Raw genomic sequence first — 19,204 nt, 5'->3', positions numbered from 1 at the left:
AGGCAGTGGTGGCACAAATAAGTCTTTCACGGTTTACTTGTGAACTAAGTGCAGCTCATTGAGTCATAGTGCATACATTAGTAGATGTTCCAATGACATGGTTACAGAAGAATGATTTCATCAATTTGTCACATGCCATACATTGCATGGTACAGTGCACAGACACACATGGGGGGATGTGGGAGGTCAGGACATCGGGGCATCCTCCTGTATTTTTGCAGTGTCTTGTTATGTCGTTAGAAATACTACCCTGACACCGCTATACAACCTCTATATGTCGCATACCCTTAACATGTAGCTGAAATGTCCCATTAGGAGCCACTTGCCTGTAGAGGTAGGTGGTGTTGGGATACTTGTGGGCAATGTATCTGAGCAGCTGCAGGGCCTCGGTGTAGCTGTGGTACTTGTGCTCGTATGTGTCCGGCTCAAGTACCAGCACGAGGCTGGTCCCCTCGCCCGCCAACACCGTCACCCGCTCCACCCTCATCTCAAACTCACTTGCAGACGCTGCAAAAGGTAGAGAGGACTCAGATCAGGACGATGCGCTGGGCAAATGCGCTTTGGGATCAGCTCATGCCACAGCAACAGGCAACTACCCAGAGCAAGCAAGCTGAGGTGACAAACGTCACGAATCAAGGTCACAATCTAGGCTTATCAATCAGTGGGGCTAGCAGAAGAATGGCTAAATGAGGAGCCATGGTATTTATCTACAAGAAGCAGTTTCAGCTTAGCAGAGAACTTGGCTATAAGAATACCATTTTTCAACTGTTGGAGACACAGTACTCAATGTGCTGGTGACTTTATCGCACCTACAAAGAAGTGCAGAGTAAAACAGTAATCAGAAGCTTATTTTTTATAGATGGCACACAGGCCATCACGCTTGACTACGAGACTGCAAACAAACTTACAGAGTGGCTCGGTACTTTAAAAAAATAAGGTTTACTTAGAAACATGAATTTTTCTTTAAAAGAGCTTTGTCTGAAATCGCAGCTCATTAAGGAAAGCATTGTTAAAAGTATGCCCACTTTAGGCAATCTTTCTTGCTACATGACGTCTTTCAAACCTACAATAAGGCAACATGTAATAAGCGTGCTCATTTCACGCAGCATCATGCCAACATACATGCACTAGAATTTCATGCACATACCACAGCATGCTGGCTGTACTACACCTGCTAGGGTTAGATTCATCAATGAACTTCAGGTGCTTCTGAACAATTTTCCCATACACAAATGATAAACAGCCACTAAATGTTGCTAGCAGTTACACAGATAGACTATGCATAGGCTGAAATGTAGATTTCACTTACTTTCAACACCACCACCAGTGCTGCATGTATCGAGAGATGAAGCACTCTATTTAGAAATTTCTACAACGGGCCCTTAGGTATGCTCGAACATGGATAACACAGTACATCACTCAAGGGCAATTGCTCTGTGTGTACATGTTTTGTATAGCTGCAAACTGATGTGACAGTACGGCACTTCGGTAGTCTGTATATACAAAAAACAATGGATTCTCTACAAACAGAAAAATTATTACAAAGAGGAATCACAGTCAGCTGAAAAAGTTTAAAAAACTATACCCTGCACAAATGAAAAACAGTTTATTCCTTTTAAACACAGATAAATGAATTTAGCACAACAGCAACAAAAAAAAAAGGACACCCGCAGCAGTTTGTTTGATAATTACACCGAAGGCATGTGATGTGTGTGTAGTATCTTTTTTTCAATGAGCTAATGATGATAATGAGCATGCAGATGATCACATCAACACAAGTGCATGGACAAAGAACCTATGATTTATTTCTAGGAAAATAAATTATATCAATGGCATGATAACAAGCGTAACGATGATGAGTTGCTATAATGTGGACAGAAGATGTGCGCACGCGGCAGCTAAGACCACGAATAGAGTCCATTCTTTCGAGTGGAGTGCTTGCAGTACGCAAAAAATGCAGACTTGGAGAACTGAAAAAACAGAAAAGGGTGCCCCACACTTGCAAAGACGTATGCAACTGTCAGTGCAACAAGGAAATGCAAAGCCACAAATGATACGACTGCCGGGGTGGCACTCTGTCTTGGCAATCGTGTAAACACGTGTTTCTATTATTAGACCAATGCACAAAACTTGCAGGTCAAGTAACTCTAATTATTGCATGCTAATAAGAGAAGAAAGGAAAACGACAGCAAAGCAAAGAATAAGTTGTTACACTTGATGTTTTCTGCATCTCAAAGTGCCATGTCGACCTTTTGAATGCTGGTCTTGTTCACTGTGTGAACGGTATGCACTCTCGAACAATAAACATATTGAGCCATTTTTTGCACCACATGGCGTGTCAAAGCACTGCAAACAGATGACTGAAACAGCTTGACATTAGTTTGAGTATCAAATGGCAATTAGAGAAAGTTATTTGCCAGAAGCTTTAATTAAATGTCAGACACAGCTATGCAGCATTTCTAAAACTTATGCTGACGAAACAACGAAATTATGACAAAACAAGACAGACAGTCACCTATTCGGTCTAGACACTTTCTTTTTTTTCTCTCCAGAAGCGATTAGCCTCAACTTGAAAACAATGTATGGCAATTGCTGAAGAATGAACCATGAATCCAAGCACATACCACTCAGCATTATAGGCCAGGGTGCCTCTATAACAACCTTAAGATCACAAACAGGATATAGTGTTACACGCTATATTACTGACTTTCTATGTATTCTCTGTGTGTGATGATAAGTAAGGGACAGGTCACTGACAGCCCATCTGTGCAAGCTACCTCTACACTCTCGTCAAATATCCTGTGATAAAAAACATTTCATTTTCTTTTTTTTTTGAAGTTAGCCATAAGGAAGACACACGATCAACCCAGTGTTTCGCCACATATGGCGGCTGTGAGAATAATATTGGTCACACCGTGCTTACCTGTGAGCACCACCTTTCCAGGAGGGACAGCAAGGCAGAAAGCACCACTGGTCGTTTCGATAGGACGCTTACTCGTATGTACGCCAACAGTCGCCTTTGTGAGTGTTGTTCCGTACTCGTCGGTAACACTGCCATGGACGCCTGGCATGAGCGGTGAAGGAAAAACAGAAAATACTCAATACTCAAGCACTTATCAACAATCATGAAAGGGCTCAAAAGAAGGCAGAAAGTTTTTCATGATCAGGAAAGAAGGAGAAGCCAGGAAGCTCTTCAGCTCTAATTTAAAGAAAATGTGTTGTCTGCAAGATATTGTGTGTATGTGACACCTGTGGTCCAATTTAAAGAAAATGTGTTGTCTGCAAGATATTGTCTGTATGTGACACCTGTGGTCCAATTTAAAGAAGATGTGTTGTCTGCAAGATATTGTGTGTATCTGACACCTGTGACCTTACGTTAGCTGAGGGCACTGTTTGCGATTACATAGCTAAGCATTGTTTGATAGCTTTTACTTCTTTTATTATGGAGTTTACAATCTCTCTTCATGTGTTTGATTTGGACTGAAGCTCCCTTGCCTTGTTAAGACTTCGTTAGACTGTTCACTGTGCCGTGTGGGGGCAACAAGCCAGGTTTACCGTATTTACTTGATTGTAACGCCACCACAATTGTAACACGAGGGGTGACTTTCCAGAAAGAAAAAAAAATTAAACTAAAATAAAAGAATTGTGTGCATCATTGCATGCAGTCACGCAGTCACGCAAAAGCCACAAGGAAGAAGTGAACGCGCAGCTCGCATGTCTCAAGCCAAGCTTGAGAGGTCACGTGATATTTTTGCACCGTTTCGTGATCACTTCACGATTTCGTTCAAGGCCACCTTCGCATGAGACACACCGGGAACAACTGGCAATGGAGAATTTGTGTGTATTTTCTCCCAACTTAAATTTTGGTATTGAATTGTAACGCAAGGGTTGACTTGAGGTAGCAAAAATATCGAAAAAAATGCACGTTACATTCGAGTAAATATGGTAGTATGATAAGTCATCCAGTCATTTACCCATTAACATCTGCCCTTTTTTATTCTTCTATTATTTTTGATGACCACTATTTTTATTCTGTGCCTGTTCTGGCTCTAAGGAAGCCTACTTTCTCAATTTGCTTCATATGTTAAAAAATAAAAACTAATAAAGAGCCAAGTGAGCTTCGCACATTTTGAACACCTTTAAAAAGCAGGGTCTATGTATACACTTTGGAACAAATCGCAGGGCAAGTGTGATACCTTTCACTTAATTCTATTCCTTTATCACGTTTTTCCTCACAAGCAGCTAATATTGCTGATAATGAAGGCACCCACTCAGCCCGAAGTGCGAAACGGAATGGATCCGGAACAGAAACGTTACACTACACGAGTCCAGGAAACTGTACAACAAAGTGCACCATAGCAACGCTGGCAAAAAGGGAAATAACTGTATCTCACTTGTCTTAGCAGCCTCCAAGAACTCAAGAAGAGGGTGCAGCGTGCGCATCCAAAGCTTGGGAATTTCCTTTCTGGTAGGGAAGTCACAGCAATCCAGTAGCACAGATGCCTGCACGACAAGCGAGATTGCGAACCTATGTATACAAAGGTAGTCACGTAAAAAAAAAAATAATAATAGGACTGTTACTCAATGAATTTCCAAGTTCATTAAAAGCAGAACATGAAAAATGTAGAATTGTAAAAAAAAAATTGAGGCCAAAATCTATTTGCAATACACATGGTACCACTGTTCTTTACAGCCATGACAAACTATGTTGAAGAAAAATCACATCCATCACATCTAACATTAGCACAAAGCTGCTTGCTTTCTAATTTGCTATTCAAGTACTCAACTCCCATGCTTTTTCTTCCTTCCTTCCTTCTTGCAAAAAAACAAGGCCTTTCAATACCACAGAGAGAATTTCTCAAGGCTGTGTTAAAGCAATCTCAGAAATCAGCCTCAATACAGTCGAGCCCAACTATATCGAACCCGTTTATATCAAATTATCCCGTATATCGAACAATTTCTAAATACGGTAAATTTACATTGAGAATACATAGCAAAAGTTACTGTTACATCGAACGAAAATAGCAACGACAACCGATATATCAAACTCCATGTGCCTCAAAAGTGCCCCAGCAAGTTGGCTTTCCCTCGCGGTGGCGGGGAAAACTGCCGGCGCCACCCTAGAAAAAGTGGTTAAGACCCGGTTGTGCACGGGCGAACACCCCCCTGCAAGAAATGATCCTGGCCCGCTCGCAGCGCTTACAGCCAATCAGAGGCCGTCGTGCTTTCTCCGAGGCGCGGAGGCGGTAGAAGTGAGTGCCATTTTTTCTTTCTTTATGCTTGTGTGCCTGCTGCTGCCTGTTTTCGAGTCCTCATTCAGCGTGGTCCGTGCTGGTGGTGTTGCCTGTTGGTGCTCTGTGAACTTTATTGGCGCGCTGTCGTCATGGCTTGTGCAAAGAGGCAGAATTTGCCGTTCACCGCGAAACTCGAAATCATAAATCGGGTCGAGCGCGGTGAAAAGAAGTCCGACGTCGCCGCCGCGTACAAAATTCCAAGGAGCACCTTGAGTACTATCCTGAAGAACAAGGCAGACATCAGGGCCAAGTCGGACAAAAGGCCAGGTGCCCGTGGCACCCGACGTGTGCGCACTGCTGTGTACAAAGATGTTGAAGCGGCCGTTTACAAACGGTTTGTGGACGTTCGGTCGCGAAACATCCCGGTGTCCGGCCCTATGATCGAGCTATTACCATCAGCTATTACCGTAAATTGACGATGGCCCATTGCCTACATCCTCCGAAGTGATTAGTGCACTTGCGTTGGTCCGGCGCTATTGCGTAAATGTGGAAGGTTGCGGACTCAGCTGCTCCGACTCGTTGGACAACGTGGAGGCGTGCGTGCTGTCGCAGGCAGCGACGTCGTTGACACAGAAGAAAATCCAGGACTATTTTGTTCCAAAGTAGGGCACGCAAGTAAGCCACCATATTAATAAAGTACTTTTCTTAATGTTATGTGCCTTTGTGTCAAAATCCTATAGCGGGCCTATATCAAATTATGCCATATATCGAACTAATAAACGTTTTTTGGCGAGTTCAATATACCCGGGTTCGACTGTACAATGTAACTGAAACGGACTAAAAAAACATAATAATCTTCAACAAAAAAACATAATCTTCACTCAACAACGAAATGCAAAGAAATATTGCCTCATACTTTCTTAATCCATTTTTTTATAACGCTGGCAAAGCCCTACCATATCTGAGACAAGAGCTACTGATTACTAGTATCATAATGGCCACTATGTGAGACGGAAACCGTGCTAAATCCACCAAGGAATGTGGTACGTTATATGCGCATTCTGAGATCAGGTTTACCATTAAAGTCCCATGTTTGTTGTAGGCATACTGGAGCAAGGAGCCATCTTGAACAGGTCTCAGCTCTTTTCTGCACTTGGACTGATCGATTCTTTTCTGGAAGCCAGCTATGAGGCCATCCATGGTCATGTTGTCCAGCAGGCCACTATTCGTTTCATTCAGCGCAATTCTGCACATCACAACAGTGAGCCAGTTATATCATAATTGCAACAATCAGTGAAAATTCACTGCTGCAATCGAGGCTAGCCGATAACTGCTTAAGCACTGGAACTTCTCTCTAAAGGAAAGATGCTGAAACTGTCAAAGACATTAAATTTGTAAACCTGTACTAGATTTATTAATTGCTACAAGGAAAAAGCAGTTCTCCCTGCCAAGTGCAGCAATAAACTGCTTTTATTTTATTTTATTTATTTGTTTGTTTGTTTATTTATTTTGCAGAAAGAAGCTTCACACAAGGTTATGTGCAATTTTAGTAATGTCCTCTCTTTTTCTGATGTTTACACTTACACACCTCAATAATACACACACAAAAAAAGACGAGAACAGCCTGCATACGGCTTTCTTTTTTATAAATTTAATCATAATGATTAAAAACATAAATTATAGTAAGGAAAGAACTTTCTTCTGAGTTCACATGAAGCTGCCTCGAATATAGCTTTTCTTTTTTCTTCCTCAATTTCCTGCCTAACTGTGCAGCTTTTATATTTGTTGCTCAGGAGTTTTCTTTTTCTTGCTTTCCTCGGGACTATTTTAAACATTCTGCACCACTTATTGAGACCTGCGCATTGTCGGATCAAGTTTATCACACCATGCCTTTCACTACCAGTAGAGCGTATGATCTGGGGCTCACCTGACACCAACACCTCCAGTATCGAGAACAAGGCCTGCCACGTAGTGCGACACACCCAGGCCCTCTTTGACGGCTTCCACAATGGGGAACTGGCCCGTGAACTCGCTGCTGAAGTGGTCCTCCATATTTAACTCTTCCGACGGTTCAGAGTCGCAGATGCCCTCCTCGGTGTGGCTGAAGCCTGCCTTGTCCACCGAGGGCACAATGTGCACCACCACTTTCTCCAGGAGGTCCACTATGCGCTGAGACCTCAGCCTGTAGCCTGCACAAAAAATGCACCATCGTGAGCCTTTAGTCCTCCTGGATGGATAACGGAGGCAATGCAAAATAATGCACGCTTATCTGCCAGCTCTCCGATAATAGGACTTAAAAGGTCGGAAAAATTGCCGCACATTACAAACATAATTATATAATTGTTGGGGTTCTTGTATCCGAAAACCACAATATGATTATGAGGGACGCCGTAGTGGAGGGCTCCGAAAACTTTGAGCACCTGGGGTTCTTTAAACATGCACCTAAATCTAAGCGCACGGGCCTCTGGCATTTCACCTCCATCGAAATGTGGCCGCCATGGCCTGGATTCGATCCCGTGACCTTCAGGTCAGCATTCAAGCACCATAACCACTAGACCACCACAGTGGCTTATGTTACAGACAGTGACACAATATGACACAGCACTGAAAACGGTCTAAACCCTCAACCTAAAATAAGACACTAAGTGCATCCTGAATTCTGCTATGCTATTTAGGGCACATCAGCGGGCCTATGAGTTGGTTTTGCAAGAACATGCTCACAACACTGACCTAGTAGACATGCAAAATTGAAGGTTTTCTGAAAGCCAACCAAAAATTTCTTAACCAACATTGTGAAAACACGAGTGTTTTTTTTTACTACAATGCACAATAATGGGTACAACACAGACTTACAAAATCGCATGCACACGCAATTATCTGCTACCCTGTCTTCAGATACCAAGACAGTTTATGTCAAGGCACGATGTGTTACTGCGTACTGGAGAAACGGACATGTAAATACATGCAGCTAGCACGAGAAGTTACCTGTGACAAGGTGCCTGGCTAGGCGTATCAACATCTCCCTTCCTGCAGGGCGTCCTCCATTGAGACCTCCAATGAGGACAACTTCTGGCTTCATTTTCTTGCTCTAGAGGATGAATCACGGAGGAGAAAAAAAGAATTGCACAACAGAAAAAAAAGAACACTGAGAAACCAGATATAGCAAAAAATAACAATAATTTACATTGCAACTAGTAGTTTACTCTTCGTGTGTGCTCTTGTATGTTTATTAATGAGAACTAACAACAATAATGCCAACGAAAGTATAAGGGATGTTATTTGTACTAATAATTAGAGCTGTGCGAATAGCAAAATTTTGGGTGCGAAGCGAATTCGAATAATAAATATTGAGTGCGAATTGAATCGAATAATTTCGAATAATTTTAGAATATTTCTCAAACATTTTTCAAATAATTCGAAGTGAAATTACAGAAAAAGGCGCAGAGAATCCCTAAGTATGTTCTTGTGAGATAGCAACATGAAAGTGTTTCTTTTCGCTAGGTTGATGAAGCGCTGGTGGAGTCATATTTCATAGTTGTCTTTCGTATCAAGAATGAGGCAATGTAGAGGCCGAATTCTATTTATGTAGATGATTTGGTGCAACCAAAGTGTTGCCGACAACACTTTACACGTGATAGGCAGAGATGCCATTTCCTCAGCCTCTCCTCCTCTTTCAACTGCTGTGGAAGGCCAACTGATGTGACGGACAAGGGTGTGCTCCCTTCAAGTTTGGAGTTCCAAATCTGCCAAGTAGACGTCGATATATAACAGCATCTGAAATTTTGGATGCTAAAAAGCTTTGGCGTCCGATTTCTCGGACTTCCTGCCCAAATTTCAGGTCCAAAACAGCATTAATTGAGCCCCCAACTCTGCCAAATCTTTCATCTCCATATTGGAACCAGCGTTTTCTTGAGTTAATACATTTGCGACCGTAGCGGAGTTTGAAAGGCAGCTTTGCCGCAATACGGGGGTGTGATGAGGTGAAGCATACTGAAAATCTAGGGAGCACTTCCAATCAGACGTTGACTGTCTCTTGCCCAAGTTCGACCGTAACGGAGCTTGAAAGGCAGTTTTGCCGCAATACGGGGGTGTGATGAGGTGAAGCATATTGAAAATCTAGGGACCACTTCCAACCGGACTTTGTCTCTTGGCTAAGTTCGACCGTAACGGAGACTGAAAGGCAGCTTTGCCGCAATACGAGAGTGTAATGAGGTGAAGCATATTGAAGATCTGAAGGGGTCACTTTCAATCGGACGTTGACTGCATTTGTCTTTGGGAAGTTCGAATAGTTCGAATAGTAAAATTTCAGTGCGAATCGAATCGAATAGTAAACACTATTCGAAAAATATTCGAAATTTCGAATATTCGCACACCCCTAGTAATAATTAGTATATAAATGTGAAGAAAGTAAAGTGGACGAAAAGATAACCTGACGCCGGTAGGAACCGAACCTGCGACCTTCAAATAACGCGTCCGATGCTCTACCACTGAGCTACGGCGGCGGTCATCCTCCCGTCCACTTTATGGGGTATATATGGGCATTTAAACTTAGGAGTGTTAGTCAGCGCCAATCGCAGCCACGGCGGTGAGTGTGGAAAACTTTTTTTCTGCCTGTTGGCGTCACGTAGCACGTGATCTTTTTACGAGCTGGCACCTGACCAATAATCCCTCGCATACTACGTGAACCTATCAAGTCTGCCAGAACGAGACCCTCGCTATGAATGAAAGAAAGAAGATGACTTTTAAGAGCTCGTGTTAAAAGAGCTCTTAAAAGTCACCTTCTTTCCTTCGTGACGCCAACAGGCAGAAAAAAAGTTTTCCACACTCGCCGCCGTGGCTGCGATCGGAGCTGACTAACACTCCTAAGTTTAAATGCATATATATACCCCAAAAGTGGACGGGAGGATGACCGCTGCCATAGCTCAGTGGTAGAGCATTGCACGCATTATTTGAAGGACGCGTTATTCGAAGGTCGCAGGCTCGGTCCTTGCCGGCGTCAAGTTATCTTTTCGTCCACTTTACTTTCTTCAAATTTATATACTAATTATTACAAATAACATCCCTTATACTTTCGTTGGCATTATTATCTGTTAGTCCTCATTAATATTGTGTCTAACAAAGAAAAACGAGCCCTCAAAAGTCATCTTCTTTCCTTCTATGTTTATGCAATGCACAACATTGACTGTCTAAATTCAAAATATTCAACAGGTTATTGTGCACTTATAGAAAACTGCACAAGAAAAAGGACGAGAGAGCATGTGCTGAAAAAAAGAAAGTGGCTCCTTTCATTTTTGATCTCCAATAGTGTGAATGTTTGCGACTCAGAAAGGCTGTTGGCTTGATAACTGTTAACACTGCTTTTAACATGCCATTTTTTTTAAGTCCGCAAAATTTCCACTCTTGGAATTTCGACAAGCTCAGTTTCTGCACTTGTCTTGCTGCAGGTGAACCTTACAGTGACTGCAACATTAATCATACAATTTCATAAACATGCTTAGTAACTCTGTGATAGGGACCACACATCTGGAGTTAAAAGAGCAAACGTTTCTAAATATTCATAGAAGACTGAAATGTTTATGTGGATTGGACTTGGGATGCTCATTCCTGCACCAATTCATGACTTTCCAGTAGAGTGATGTAATGCTGCCTAGTTCTTCGGAAACAAAGCACTCTAGACACTGCCGCTAACATGACGCACCACAGCTCCAGAATAGAACTTTATCCTGTACAAAACATAAGACAGGTGGAACCAGGCAAAAGGCAAAGTTAAGGGTGAATTATGCTATCTTCTATAAATGTAAGCATAACTCCTGCAGCCCTGGATGAACACAGGTCACAGTTGTTATGTGGTTTTACGAGGAGAAAGCTGGTCATCTCACCGGCACAGTTATACGCAGAAACTGCAGCGCAGTTTCACCAGGTGGGCCAAAGCTGTCCTTGACTTCAACAATGTCAGAGTAGTTCTGACGCAGCTGCATCAGCAGGTTGGCAAGTTCATCAGCACCCAGGTACTTGGGTTCTCCATTTTCACCAATAAGGAAGTCGTGCTCCCTTGACCACTTGGCATAACGGCGGTCAACGGTGAAATTTACCCAAGTTGCATTGCCTTCCAAAACGGTCACCCGTTGTACAGGCAGAGGAAAGCTGAGAGAAAAGAGAAAAGTGTCGATGAACAAAGAGAGTCATGCTGTCTGACAAGCTGCTGTCCCAAAAAAGCATTCCAACTCAACACAGTATTCAATGATTAGGCATTAGTGGTACATCAGGGGGGCTATTTTGTAAATGTTCCGTCACAGAACGGAGGCTGTCCATTCTATCGAGCCGCATGCAATTGGTGGAGGCTCGTTTGACGGTCAAAACGTGAGAACAACCATAGAACACGCACACAATGGCTGCCGGCCCCGTTCTATCCATGGTGCTATCAATAGAACGGATACAAAACGGTTGGATTGGATCAAAATTCGATTCTCCGGCTCTAGTGCTTATGTTTCGATCCAATCTAAGTCGTCCGGAGACCGTTCTGTGCCCTTCTGTGGCTATTCTCACGTCTTGGCCGTCAAACGAGCCTCCACCAAGAATGGACCGCCTCTGTTCTGTGACAGAACCCTTACATAACGGCCCCCCAGCGGCATACTGACACAAGTTCAATCAGCTGCCAGCTATAAAACCAGATCATTCCATTAGATGATAGACTTCACTTACCAACCATGTAAAACTTTGCGTTCACAAGATCTTACACAATGAAAACTTCAATCACATGTACACTGACCACACAATATTCAATGTTGTCACAAAAGAAATTCTGCACAGCATCTCAAGTTCTTTAAGATGACTTCCATGGATTAATGCCAATGGTCACAAAGATCCATACAATATGCAATTGTCATCAAGGACTAACTGATATGCAGTGTTTTGCACTTTCAGTGTGCGTATATGTGAAAACCTGTGAGTAGTGTGTACTGAGCAGACTTCTTTTTGTGAGATGTTATGCATATTGTGTTCAAATGCATATTGTCTTTAATAGGCATTTGTCCTTCTCCATTGTACAGATATAAAGGCATCAGGGCCTTCAAAAAATGGAAGTGTAACTCAATTTGTGGACACTGTCACGGGAGACACATTGCCTTTTGCCACTACAATTAAAAATGGCACCATCACTCCAATGCAGTAAAATTAATATTTTCTTTTCCTAGTGTCACCGTAGATGACATATACTTCTGATTATGGAGTGAACAGCTAAAGAACCCACTCAAACGTGGCACAAAACTCTTTGCTAGCTAAGAAATCGAGTGTGAAACGAACACTAGGACACGAGAAGCAGCTGGGCAAGCACCATGAAACAACACATTTGTGCGAAAGTTGAATGAAAACGTGCCATCGATTTAGTTGGAAGAGTTATGCATATGCAGTGCTCCTACAGACAAAAAATTCGGCAGGTATTAATGTGTGAAGCCCTCTATTATACAGGCAATCATACCCATCGACGTAAGCTCGGACAGAGTAGGTCGCAGGCATCAGCAGACGCCAGAAGTCTCCATCCACGGCTGAGTGCACATCGTGATGAATGCCAAGGACGTGGATTGTGGCATTTGGCACCGGCAGCCCGTCCTCGTCCTTTACGAATCCCTTCACACCCTGGTGAACCTGCGAGCATTTTGAAAAGAACAGCACCACATAATAACTCCGCACCACCTCCTGAAACGTGTGGCATCATAATAGAGCCAGCCAGGCATGTGGGTGCCTCAATAATATGGATACTACTGCAAAGGCAGCTCATAACATACACCACAAAAGTCACAAGAGTTCTGAGTGAACGTAGGAGTGCCAAAACTACCATTATACAATACACATTTCTGTGCCATTATGTATGACAAACATGCCATCTATAGGCTTGTGTGGCTAATGGAATTTTTCTTTCTTAAGCAAAGCTGAATAATTACAGAGTGAATAGTTGGCAAGCAGTTCAAGATGCTTGATTTCAGAGAGCACTTAATTGGCTTGGTGCTACTGGTAACAATGACACCATAATGTAGAACTTCTATTCATTCCACATGTCGGTGAAGAAGAGGAAAGCGCTTTGTCCTCTAGTCAGTTGTAACCTAAGAATGCCGTAAGATGTACGTCTCGAAGGCAGTTTAGAGCCAAGTGTGTTGCAAGCTTCGAGTTTTATTTTATGCTACTATCACCGTCACTGAGCTGTTGCTTAAGTGCAAAGTGTGCTCTTTCTTTCTGTGCCATGAAAACAGGGTCACTGATTGAATTGTATGCAATGCAATCAGTAATTTTTCAACTGCTGTAACGGCTGTAATTGATCTAGAATGCATGATGATTTGCTACAAACTGGCACTCCATGTAAGTCATTTGATTCATGCAGTAGCTAATAACTACAGGTTTATTCACAAGTTTGTCCCCTATAGACTGTTAATGCTTTTTCTTTTTATTGTCACTGCTTGCCCTTCTGCTACCATTCCATTGCATCTATGTGACAATAATTGGCCCTGCATTGCACAACGTTACAGGTCAGGTCACAGTACCTACTTTCACATGGCAGAAACATTTACCACGTGTCTGCAACTATTACTTAAGAAATGTTAAGGCAACATAAAAGCACCTGCGAGATCAAAGTCACCTCGCATAATGAGACTTATAAGGACTACATCAGGATTATGTAAGGGTTTGATAACAATGTGGCCAAGTAGCTGTCACATTGTATGTATAGGTATTAGAGACAGCCATAGACTTACCTTCTCCATGAAGGTCACAAGTGCGTGCTTGTGTTCATCCCAATACTTTGGCAAGTCAGAAGCAGGTGGATACTTGTAGCAGCCCATTTCAATTGTTAGCTCATAACTGTTGCTATGCAGATAATTGAAGTCTTGCATTCCACCTGTAGAGAAAAGGGAGACAATAAAATAATGTCACAAAAAATTTCACATTGTTAAAAAAAGAAAGCCGTATTATAACTGCAGCATTCTAGAGGACATAGTAGCGCCTACGAAAATCTGAAAGCGTGTATTCTGTACTCTTGCTCACATTTTGCATAAACATTTAGGTAACCATACGAAAATTTGTGCTGTCATAACAAAATTTGCTTTCACTCATGCACAAGTGCTTTGAACACATCGTCACATACAGTGAGAAGATGTGGGAATGGTGACAATACATAATACATCACACAGGAAACAGTGAAAACAATTCTCACCATAGACATTGTACCATGCTGCACCATTAGTGATTCCATCTTTGAATGCATCATCCATTGGTCCTTTTGGACAAGGCTTTCCAAGACTCATGGTTGGATGAGCCTGGAGCAGTCATAAAACCAGCCAAAAATCACCAAGACCAGTAACAACTTCTTATTCTAAATTTTAAAGCAATGAATCACTGAAGTATTTCAGTCACACCACAAGCCTCAAATGTGAATGGAAATAAAGCTACATGCACACAAGTCAGGGGTTTGGATGAAATTAGTATAAAGATGGCTCTGAATCTGTAATACATTTGGCATGAACTGCATTAGCCAGCAATTTAACTAGAAACTAACAGGGCACATTGAGATACAACCAAATGAGCACTGGCTTGCCAACCTAATATTTAAATGATTATAGTATTGTGAGCAGAACACCTTAAGCAGAACATAATTTCTCCAAGTGATATCTGTTATACAACTTTGCAAAAAAATAAATACGCTATGAAAAGGGTCAGCAGTAAAACATAAAATTCACAAGTATAACTGAAATATAAACCACAAAAGGATGTTATTTACATGGTTCAGTTTAGATGCAATGTAAAGGCAAAGAATAACAAGCAAGCAAGATTGAGTTCACACAGTGTCCATCGATGCTCTCCTATTGCCTCGATTCCTCTGGTTTCAATAAGCCTGCGGACCTGGTCTGTCTAGAATTCCCTCAACGAGCACTTTATTTCCCTCGGTAACTTTCGCATACTAGCAGAAAAGAATCGCCAAACCAAAGTAATCCTGCGAGAGCTCACAGCTAGTGGTGATACTAACAACACACTCGCATACGAGAAGGAACGAGCACGCACCCGTGCGTAGGTGCGAGCCAGGTACCGGAAGAGGGAGTCATCTGGCGTGGCACTGTAGATACGCTCCACTTTCTCTTTGTTGCCATCGTAGGGATAGTTTGCGACCAGAGCACCTCCGTGAAGACTGGCCGACAGCACTATGGGCCGCGCCACTATGAAGTTCATCATGGCCCTCGTCTCGGGCTCTCGTGGATGATGCGCCTTCTCAGGCTGATACTGATCGGGGAAGTTGCGATTCAGGTCCACATTGTGAGCATTGAATCGGCCCACCACACTGTTGTAGTCACCTGAAAAGCAAGCATTTCACACTGGCATTAAGTCTAGCACATGCATACGCACATAAGGCGAAATTAAAATTAAGCCCTGGGTGGTTTTACGTACAAAAACCATAATTTGATTGTGAGGCATTTCATAGTGAGGGACTCCAGATTAATTTCAATCACCTGGGCTTTCTTTACATGCACTTAAGTTCAAGGACGTGAGTGATTTTTTATTTTACTCCCAATCAAATGCAGTTGCTGGGGGCTCAGCAGCACAATTCAATAGCCAATCAGGGAATATGTTACCACGGTAGGTACATGCAAAGTTGACAAAATACACAACTACACACAGTCATGGCCTTATGTAGTAATTCATTGAGCATTCGTTGCTATGTGACTGTGCTATGATACTGTTTGGCTGACAGCTGCCCAATCTCTACACATAACTGTACCACTTAAATCTAACAATAGATCACATCTGGAATATAGCTATCAGTAGTTTATTTATCCTTATGATATATTCTATTCTATGATTAATATAGATGTGTCCCCTAAAAAAACTGCTCACTATTTTTTTTCTGCATTCATAAGCCCAATTCAGTTTAATCCATGTGTTGGATGGCTGCACAATGCTTGTGCCAAACAGTTAAGCTTGCATATGACTTCATGAGAGATCAGGAATCATGTGCGAATATGAAGAGCACCACCCTTACGGCAAGCTACAGTGCATATGTCACTATGAGCATTACGCAAAAATATCCACAAATGCACCAGGGCCTCCCAATTCAATGCAAAATGCCTTTGGACTACAACAACGAGCTCATCCTTCGTGTTTTGGGTTCAATTAATTAGAATCAGTAATAGCAGTGGTAGCTTTAAATGAAATGAACTGAAGCTAGTGAAACATTTGGCGAAGGTTCCTTACCAACGTTGGCCTTTTCATAGCCATCGGGGTTCATTGAAGCCATTAGGAAGATACGTGTGTTGTTCACGAGGGTTGTCAAGCGGCGAGACTTGCCATACTGCTCACACAGGAGCTGTGCCAGCAGCAGAACAGCTTCACGACCAATCACCTCATTTCCGTGAATATTCGCAACATACTTGAACTCAGGTTCACCTGCGATCGGGATGAAGAAGTAATATAAACTTGTAGCTTTCGAGAGAGAGGAAGAACAAAGGGAAATGCAGGGAGCTACTAGACATAGGTATTTGGAACACTGGGAGGTTACAAAAATAGAAGAAAGAGAAAGCAACAGTGCGACACATGATTAAATGATAAAAGCAATTGCAGACTACCTTTACACAGTCATGCAGTCAGCCAGTCATAACGTTACAAACAGCAACAGGCTCAAACTAGTACGCATGCACAGTAATCAGCAGACTTTTGACGAAATCTGGAATTCAGATTAAAAATGCTGAAGGAATAAGTTTACAAGGCGGCTCACAGATTATATGGATACCCAAAAGTTAAAGCTCTATCGACACAATCATCTGCTTCCCACACTTTTTACTTGGAACTGTCTCATGCAAAAGCAGCATTTTTCTGCAAGGCGGTGCCTAACTTATACGTAAAGCATCATTCACTGAGTAATTTCGCAAAGCTTAAGTGTACGTCCAGAACAGCTAAACAGAACTGGAATGTCTCTTTTCCACTAAAATAAACAACAAAGGTCTGAGCCAATATACCATTCCAACGGAGAGAAGGAACACCTCCTTTCTGGGCTGTTGTGCAGGAGTGCAAAGGCTGATGTCGCTGCTTCAGCTGTGCATTTTTTTTTGGGGGGGGGGGGGTCCACGCATATTTACAATAGACCAGAAGGGAATATGGCGGCACCCAGGAAGCCCTTGTTGAAAAGGTGCATGCCTAACCACGTTTCCCTGTCTATGCTCCCAAACTCCACACTCCTTTGACATTGTTTTGAGCGTCAGTTCCTTTTCTAAAATGGTACAAGATATTTTGAGTTAACAATCTACTGCTATAAACACAGCCTAGCTCACTGGCAGATAATCTCAGCACTCCTGTTGACAAGCTCGAACAAGGTGCTGCAGGTTCGAAAAGTTGGTAATGTATGGCAGTTTTAAGCGTAATGTAATGCTTTATCACATACAAGAATTTTGTAGAAGAAGCAAACCTGCAACTTTAGACTCAGGCTAGGTGCATGCTAGAGCAAGTAGTGAGAAAAACCAATGCATACTGGCAAGTTACTTTAGTTTTTAATATTTTTTTTTCTAGAATGTACCAGTGGTAATAAATGGAAATAACTGTACCTGGTTCGTGGTGACCAGGATTGTCACTAAACTCGAGGAAGTAGAGATCTCTGTCCTCCACAGATTTGCCAATGCTGAAGAGTCGAGTGATGGCAGGGCATCTCTCGGTAACATTGGTGAAGATGGCAACCAGTTCCTCTTGGCTGTGGTGCTTGAATTCGGGTTTTGTGGAGAACACAAAGTCCGTATCGAGAGGAGCGTACTGTTTTGGCTGAAATTCAAAAACAACATTTTATGCTTAACACAGATGTAAGTAGATGTGATTTCTGCCTGGTTTTAAGTACGAATCTATACTGCACCCGTTGTTCTTAACACATCGCAAGAAGAAAGGCAATCAAAGCACTTTACTTTTGCTAACCAAAAAGCTTTGGAAGTGAGCACATTTAACAATAAGAAAAAGGATAAATGATTATAAGACCAAGGCAATGCCATAAAGAAACAACACTGATCATTTTCTGATAAAGCACACTTCCTCCCAATTTTTCGCTTCCTAAGCTGAGCTAGGTCATACTCCTTTTCAAAAAGCTCTCTTTCAGGAAACACAGGAATCAAGTGCACAGAAGAGAATCCTGAATCAGTGCTCGCATCAGGAATGAATTTCCCCAGTTTTTAAACAGCAGCCATAAAACTTCAGAATGACACACTTTGTATGCCTTACTTTAAAAACCTCATGAACACTTAGCTGCCAAAGCCTTTTGATGAGCTACCACAAACTGAGTGAAACGATCAAGTCAGAATGGTGTCATATTTGTTTTCCCTCTTTCATTGAAAAATGCCCTGACATTTATGGATGCTCCCTTTAAGTCGTTTGACTAAAATACGAGATGGTAAAACAATGGCAAGAATGTCTAAAAATAAGAGAAAAATTAAACCCAAAACAGGAAAATTATCAGCCACAAAACATAAGAGCTGCATCATACCTCGCTAGAGCCCCTTTTTTGCTGCGAATAAGAAAGCTGTTATGCATCTTAAAATACTGTGCTCATTGTTAATTTAAGCTTTGAGGCTTAACATCCCAAATGCTCCCCATTGTTAATTACTTTACTTTGAAAACATAACCTGAGAAAGCATGAGTTCTGGAATGGTTTGCAGAATAAACTTGCTCTACAATTATGAAATGAAAAATTGAATTCCGAGCCCAAACCCACCACAACATTATCACAAACACTAGGCCTAGAAATATGGAGCCCTATTTCTGTGATGCACTTGCTTAGCACAATGCCCCATTATCTCCATGACAAATGGTATCATTTTCCCACACAGGACTACATATCTGCTGTGTGGAAACAGCAGACAGATGTGCGTACACCCATGCAGCCAGTGATAAGAAGGGTTTCCAACTAAAGTGTCAAAAATATCCCCATCAGCACATCTACGCTACAGAGCAGTCAAAGC

At 42.2% G+C, this 19,204-nt stretch overlaps 3 protein-coding genes across 5 annotated transcripts in view; 1 reads left to right on the top strand and 2 right to left on the bottom strand.

The window, feature by feature from the left end:
• The window catches only part of LOC119389503 (leucine-zipper-like transcriptional regulator 1), a 166,122-nt gene that overhangs the window by 92,372 nt on the left and 54,546 nt on the right, over positions 1 to 19,204 (bottom strand). The gene's annotated exons all lie outside the window — the stretch shown is intronic.
• Positions 1 to 19,204, top strand: part of LOC119389505 (sesquipedalian-1) — a 147,862-nt gene that overhangs the window by 108,871 nt on the left and 19,787 nt on the right. The gene's annotated exons all lie outside the window — the stretch shown is intronic.
• The window catches only part of LOC119389501 (carboxypeptidase D), a 46,300-nt gene that overhangs the window by 19,231 nt on the left and 7,865 nt on the right, over positions 1 to 19,204 (bottom strand). For both annotated transcript variants that reach the window (XM_037656795.2, XM_037656794.2), the window contains exons 5-17: positions 17,810 to 18,020; positions 16,467 to 16,658; positions 15,282 to 15,568; positions 14,437 to 14,539; positions 13,979 to 14,121; positions 12,712 to 12,878; positions 11,114 to 11,378; positions 8,220 to 8,322; positions 7,162 to 7,423; positions 6,312 to 6,480; positions 4,395 to 4,503; positions 2,924 to 3,064; positions 327 to 507 (exon numbers count right to left, since the gene is read on the bottom strand). In XM_037656795.2, the coding sequence (XP_037512723.1) occupies positions 327 to 507; positions 2,924 to 3,064; positions 4,395 to 4,503; positions 6,312 to 6,480; positions 7,162 to 7,423; positions 8,220 to 8,322; positions 11,114 to 11,378; positions 12,712 to 12,878; positions 13,979 to 14,121; positions 14,437 to 14,539; positions 15,282 to 15,568; positions 16,467 to 16,658; positions 17,810 to 18,020 (2,333 nt within the window). The remainder of the gene's footprint in view (positions 1 to 326; positions 508 to 2,923; positions 3,065 to 4,394; positions 4,504 to 6,311; positions 6,481 to 7,161; positions 7,424 to 8,219; positions 8,323 to 11,113; positions 11,379 to 12,711; positions 12,879 to 13,978; positions 14,122 to 14,436; positions 14,540 to 15,281; positions 15,569 to 16,466; positions 16,659 to 17,809; positions 18,021 to 19,204) is intronic.

This window comes from Rhipicephalus sanguineus, chromosome 4, assembly GCF_013339695.2.
Source record: "Rhipicephalus sanguineus isolate Rsan-2018 chromosome 4, BIME_Rsan_1.4, whole genome shotgun sequence".
NCBI classification, from domain to species: Eukaryota; Metazoa; Arthropoda; class Arachnida; order Ixodida; family Ixodidae; genus Rhipicephalus; species Rhipicephalus sanguineus.
The sequence above is the reverse complement of the archived record's forward strand: the minus strand, read 5'-3'. Positions and strand labels throughout refer to the sequence as shown.